This window comes from Camellia sinensis, chromosome 7 (genome assembly GCF_055761805.1).
Source record: "Camellia sinensis isolate YWXY chromosome 7, ASM5576180v1, whole genome shotgun sequence".
Lineage (NCBI taxonomy): Eukaryota > Viridiplantae > Streptophyta > Magnoliopsida > Ericales > Theaceae > Camellia > Camellia sinensis.
Window position 1 is genome coordinate 166,903,356 of NC_138967.1, and position 6,852 is coordinate 166,910,207.

Sequence of the window (6,852 nt, forward strand, 5' to 3'; positions counted from 1 at the left end):
TTTTGTAGACCCTACACCCAAAAAGTGGACCTATATGAGACATTTGGTCATTTATTTGATAATTTTTGTTTTATATCCCTAGCATTACCCTTCTCAATATGCTTCTAATCACACATTCGTGTCTTGAAATTCACATCAAATTGTGCAATTGGAAAATTCATTAGGATAAAAACAAGACAATAGAATTTCCAACATACAAGTCTCCCCCCCCCCCCCCCTTTTTTAATTTTTAATTTTTAATTTTTTTTAAAAAAAATTTTATCCCTAACATGCCACAAACACAATGAAGTGTTTCTTTATTATAATTAAAAAGACAACAAACATAAACATAAACAACCATAGACCAGACAACGAAAAAAAGAAAAAGAAAAATTACACACAAAGTATAACAGTAAATAAGTAGGAAATTCTCTATTCAGATCTCACAATATTGTATTTTAAGACTCCTCTTCACCATATGAGGTTAGACCAAAAGAGATCTATTATAATAGAAAAGTGCTTTGAAACAAATTAGGGATCCTAAATCCAACTTATTTTATTTAACCGATATAATAGTATTAACAACCTCATGTTCTTGCTTTTAGCTTCTTCTTCACATCCAAAACAAAGTCATAGATCTTGTGCTGGTGAGGAAGAGACTTGGAAACACTTTCATTTTTCTCAATGCACCTCTTGGCCCATGAAATTAGCTTGGGGCACTCTTGCTCTAGACTGAAGTTGCCAAGGGTCTCATAGGTGTAAAACCAGCTGTAAAAGGTGACAAGAGCAATGTCTACAAAGCCAAAGGCTTCACCTCCAAAGTATGGCTTTTCACCAAGCTCTCCCTCTAATACCTTGAGACATTCTATGAATCCCTTTTTGCCTTCCTCTTTCTCTTCTTCTACACTTGAATATAGTATCTTCCTCCCAATATCGTACACCTGTATTTCATATGTTAATAATTGTAGCATCTTAGATATTTTGTAATAGGTTTAATGTGACACCATTTAATTACGGATAGATTGTGTTTGTTTGATTGTGTTTGATTGGGAATAAACCAAGAAAAATGGTATATGTTGCTATTCTCTAATGCTCCTGTTTTGATGATTCAAATTTTTTTATTAGTCGGACACTTTGTGTATTTAAACAACATAAAATTAGATTGGTTCGATAATCGTAACATATTCAATTTATCACGTTTGTTACTAAAAAATAAATAATTTATTTTTAAAAATACAATTGTCGTCTTTTTTTTTTTTGGGGTAACAAATGTGATAAATTGAATAAGTTACGATTATTGTATCAATTTTTTTTTTGGGATGAAATACACGAAGTGTCAGACAAAATGAATAATTCAGATCATTAGAATGGGACTTGTGGGAATCCACATCAAATATCTCTCCGCCTAATATTTATTACAAAACATGTATTATTAGTCACTTAGGCCTTGATTAACAGGACTAACAGTGAATGATTAATAGTTCTATGAACTAGTATATGATTAATTATCCAATTAAATTAGTGAGATAACCATTTATTAAGAATTCTTTTTGCCTTTTTTTTTTTTAATACTTAAAATTATGATCCCAATCCCTCACAACATGAAAAATTCACCAATTTTATCATACTGAATATCTCCAACACATATAATCTGGTTACAATCAAACATGAGATTGTAAGTTTATAAATTAACAATTTCAATCCTATAAGTTTATAATCGTACTAATCAAACATGTTCTTAGTTTATAATGTTCGAAAAATTAAAATATAATACTTTTAAATAGAATATTACAATTTATTATTTAGTTTGTATATGTAAAATAATTAAAATATTATAAAAAAACTAAAAATCAAAATTTGTTGAGACGGTGAGTTTGATTCCATGCCTTGAAATCTTGTAATTATGTGAGGACGGCAGTTACTGTATAAGTACGAGATTCTGAGCTCCGGATTTATTTACAAGCAACCAAACCATTCACGAGAAAAGAAAAAAAAAACATTAAAAAAAAAAAATACAAATAAACAAACTCAAACCAGATTCAGGTCTAAATCCCAAAATATTTGACTCAGAAGAAATTTATAGGGAAAATCCGAGTTTTGAAAAAATAATTATAAATCAGTAAAAAAAAATCATAAATATTAATAATTATAGTTACAATTTTTTATCAATATATAATTATTTTTTTCAAAATTTCACCAAGTATTCCAAATTTATATCAACATAATACTAGAGGCCATTGAGAAACATTTACATTTGTAATCTTTTTATATTTATAAAAAAAAATTAAAAATGATAGGCAAAATTTAGTTAAGTGAATTTTTGTTAACAAACAACTTAAATAAATAATTTATAAAATTTACAAAACTACTATAACAAATTTTTTTTTTATTTGTTTCAAATACAAATTTTCATTCCTTCTTCTTTCTTTCACTCTCTCCCCCCATCACTCACCACCAGCCACCCACCATCTTCAGCCATCATTATCGAAAACCTCCTCCAACCACCACTTTGCCTACCTCCTCCTGCCACCATCTCCAGATTGACAATCACATCTAACCACCACCGACCACTTCCCCCTCTAGAAATTAATTTCAGCCACCACCACCTCTTTTTACTTATTTTCAAAACAATTTTTACAACAATTGTACTAAAATATTTTATTTTTGTTTTTATGTTTATGAAACAGCACCAACTTTTAAAAAGTATAAAAAAAATAAACCCTTGACACAATAATACAAGTGTACTCACCTTCTTGTCAACATAGTCAGCCCAGAACCTAGCTTGAGCTTTCTGGTAAGGATCAGAGGGCAACAATGGAGCTTTCTCATTCCAAACCTCATCGATGTACTCGACAGCGATGAGAGACTCACAAACTGGTTTTCCGTTGTGAATCAAAACCGGGACTTTCTGATGAACCGGGTTCATCTCAAGAAGCAGTGAGCTCTTGTTCCACAAGTCCTCTTCCTTGCATTCATATTCAATGCCCTTCTCAGCTAGTGCTATTCTCACCCTCATCCCAAACATGCTAGCCCATACATCCAACAGAACCACCTTATTATCAGCCATTATTACTTATGATTATTGACAAATATATGACAAAGAGAAACTTTTCACAATGTGTTCAACACGTTATTATATAGGCTAGATCTAGGTAGAGTGGTGATGAACAAGCTGCATTATATGGAGAATTCTATTTGGTAAAAGATTTGGATTAAAACAGGTCACTACAAAATAAAGTAAGTTCAAATAATTAACAAAAAATATCATATTTAATGTATAATTATTATTTTTTTTTTTTGTAATTATCAAACCAATTATAAAAAAAAAAATCAACTTTCTAAACACAATTTTTTTAATTAAACTAAAATAATTAAAAAAATTAAATAATTAATTAAAATAATTAACTTCCTAAATAACGCGAGTATATCATGTCACCGACAATGAAAATGAACAGAATAAACGATAAAAAATAAAAGATTGTAAGAAAATATGTGGCTATAATTTGATGGACACCTCTTAAAGTTTGAACTTAATACATATTTTTTTCTCAGGTTTTGAAAACTACATTCCCTTTTCTGAAGTAAACAATTGCATTACATATTACTCCTTTTAATCTACCGTTAGTTAACCTTAACAGACTAAAATGATGTCAACAACAATATTTTATGTAATGCCAATTATGCCCTTAAGATTATCAAACCAATTTTTCCATCTTTCCCATTCCCATCTCTGTGTCTTTCCAAACTCTCTGTAAAATGGCTCTTCTTTCTACTCCATCTAACCATTCCTATACCACTTACAACAATGATTCATCCCACTAAAAAATCACCACTAATAGCACTAATGCATTAAAAAAAGTAAAAAAAAAAAAAAAAAAATGCAATTTCGAGACCAAAACATCACATCATTAATGACGAGACCCACTGCCACCTAATTAGTGGGAGCACTAATTAGTGCTCCCAAGCATTTTTCTACCACTTATCACCACTCATTCCTTCATTCATCACTTCATCACTTTACTCCAGCATCACTTCATCCTCAACCTCGCTCATATCTGCTCTACTCTCATCATCGACCACCTCTGCCCACCCCACCATCCCCCTATCACTACCCATCTCTGTCCCACCCCAGCTACACCATCGCCCATATCTGCAACCTCTAAACCCCATTAATAACACCTGATGTACTTGGGTCAAACTTAATTTAATTCTTTGCATCATAGATTGTTGAAATATTCAAGTAAGTCTGGGTATTTGGTATGTGGTGTTGCAGGTGGAGGTCTAGGTAAGGAAAATAGATGCACTGATGGGAGGGGTTTTGGTATGGAGTTCCATGTGTGGAAACTTTATTTCCATTTATATTTTTTTTTTAAAAAAAATATTTTTAAATTCTGAAAAGAAAACAACCTCCAATCGTTTGCCATATCGCTGCAATATTTAAGGTAATTAAATGATGGTCATCAATTATACATGGAACTACATGGTTGGAAGAGCTAAAGGTTCTGACTTTGTTATAAATGCAACATCAAGTAAGAAAATTTTTAAATAGTCGGTGTTATGATTTAAGAAAAAGGGAAAAAAATTACAAAAATTTGGGACGCAGGTATTTGTGGTGGGGTGTAAATAAAAGATTATAAAAATATAAATATCACTTACACGATTTCATGTGTTAGTAAATTTTTTTTTTCTTCTTTTACCTGTATCTAATTCTTCCTATAATTTTCGATAGTCAGCCTCTAAAAACATGATATACGATTTAAAAATATTCCCACTTTTCTTAAAAGATGTGAGAGGGGATGGAGTTTTGTATGACAAAGGTGGCAATGGTGAGGATGTATGATGAGATGAGAGAGAAAAGGAAAAAAAAAAAAAAAATCAAGAGGGGAAGAAGAATATAAGGCTTTATGGTAAATTCATACCCTCATTGAGGTTATTAAAGTCCATTCAAATTTATCTTTAGATCTGTTAATAGACAAAGCGGTTTGTATAATTTCTAAAATGTCAAAAAATATGTATTAAGTTTGGAGTGTCAATATAATTTATCCTAATTTTAAACAGAGAGATGGGACGGATGAGTTACCTTCTCTTTAGGAGTATGGATGGGATGGGATGGGATGGGATGGGATGGGATAAGGCATATCTGAAATTAGATGAAAGGCAGAGAGAGAAAGAAAGTGATGGAGTGGGGTATTACTCTAGACAGAAAATTTCAGTGATAATGGAGGGTGGGAGAAATTAATGATTGAGTAGATGTGTCACATTTTTAATGGAACGGGATTCCAACTCACCAAAATATGACATAAATGATGTTTTTGTGAAGTTGGTAAAAGAAATTAGGATACGTTTGGTAGAATTTTGTAAGTATGATTTGAGAGTATGAATTGTATTTTGAGTTTGTGAGTTGTGAAATTATGATTTGAATGTAGAAAATTTATTTGGTTATAGTTTTTGAATAGATTGTTGAATTAAGTTTTGAATTGAATGTGAAATTGAGTAATAAAATTTATTTGGTTATGAATTTTGGAAAGAGTTTTCAAAACTTAATTCAAATTGTTATAACTAATAACAGAACGCACTACTTTCACACTATTGAAAATTCTGATCAACACTCATAACCAAACTCTTTTTAAAATTCAATTAAAAAAATTTATTATTAACAGAAAATAACATTAATCAATTTTTTAATTGAAAATACTATAAAGGAAATAATATTTTTTCAAAATAAATATTCAAAAAATTTAAATCATAAATATTTAAATAATTTAAATAATCTAAAAAATTTAATAAGTAAAAAATTAAAATAAATATTCAAAAAATTTAAATCGTAAAAATTTAAATAATTTAAATATTCAAAAAATTTAAATAATTTAAAATATTAATATTTTAAATTTGAAAACAACTCTACACTCAAATCGTAACCAAACACATAAAACAAAACTTAGTAAGAAATTATTTTTAAAACTCATAACCAAATACATAACTTAAAATTCCATAATATTTTCACAACTCTACACTCAAATCGTAACTAAATACATAACAAAAAAAATAAAATATTTAAAAATATTTTTATAAAATAGAGTTTGAATTTATTTTTATAAAATATTTTAAAATTAAAAAAATTAAAATCGTAATATTTTGAAATTAAAATATTTAAAAATATTCAAAAAATTAAAAAAATCGTAACATATTTAAATATTAAAATATTTAAAATCTTAACAAAATTAAAATATTTTAAAAATATTTAAAAAATTAAAATATTGATTTAAATTGATTTTTAAAAAGAGTTTTGAATTATGTGTTTGGTTATAAAATTTGAAAAGTAATGATTATGTTTTGAATTGAGTTTTGAGAAATGGGTGTAGAATTATGATTTGAAAGTTCAAAACAAACAACACACTCAAATCAATGGGTGAAACTATAATTTGTGAGGTTTATCAAACGAAGCCTTAATTTTTTAGTTTTTTTAATTTTTTTAATCTTTTTATAGGTAAAAATTATGAGAAGTGATATAACTCAAAATGAGTAAAAAATTAAAAGTTGACTTTTTATTTAGTTGCCAAAGCACCCATAATATACATGTTATGGTGTCGTTTGGAAAGCGAATTGACTTTTTGATTTTTTTTTTGACTATTTTAACCTAAGATTAAAAAACTTGAGAAAGAGCCTTTTGACTTTTTTGTGAGGTGTCTTACATGTGAAATGACCCAAATGCCCCTGAGGTTAAAGTACCAACCTGTGTGGGCGGCTGACAACCACGTGGCCCTGTTTGCTTTAAATTTTTTTTTTTTTTATTGTTTTCAATTTGGGTTTTTTTTTTTTTTCGGAAAAGGCATTTTATTTTTGTTTTTTTGAAAATTATGTGGAAAATGAAAA

General features: G+C 28.6%; 1 protein-coding gene across 1 annotated transcript; it reads right to left on the minus strand.

Moving 5' to 3' along the window:
* Nucleotides 1–270: 270 nt before the first annotated feature.
* Nucleotides 271–3,551, minus strand: LOC114262549 (putative glutathione S-transferase). The gene is made up of 2 exons (XM_028202915.2): nucleotides 2,729–3,551; nucleotides 271–920 (listed from the first exon to the last, which is right to left on the minus strand). The coding sequence occupies exons 1-2, from the start codon at nucleotides 3,044–3,046 to the stop codon at nucleotides 567–569; spliced, it is 672 nt and encodes a 223-aa protein (XP_028058716.2). The 5' UTR covers nucleotides 3,047–3,551; the 3' UTR covers nucleotides 271–566.
* Nucleotides 3,552–6,852: the final 3,301 nt, after the last annotated feature.

Bases quoted from the DNA above. Each gene is read 5' to 3' on its own strand.
- LOC114262549 (XM_028202915.2), bottom strand. From the start codon at position 3,046: ATGGCTGATAATAAGGTGGTTCTGTTGGATGTATGGGCTAGCATGTTT. The intron at 921-2,728 runs GTGAGTACACTT...TATGAAATACAG, and splicing joins CTGACTATGTTGACAAGAAG to GTGTACGATATTGGGAGGAA.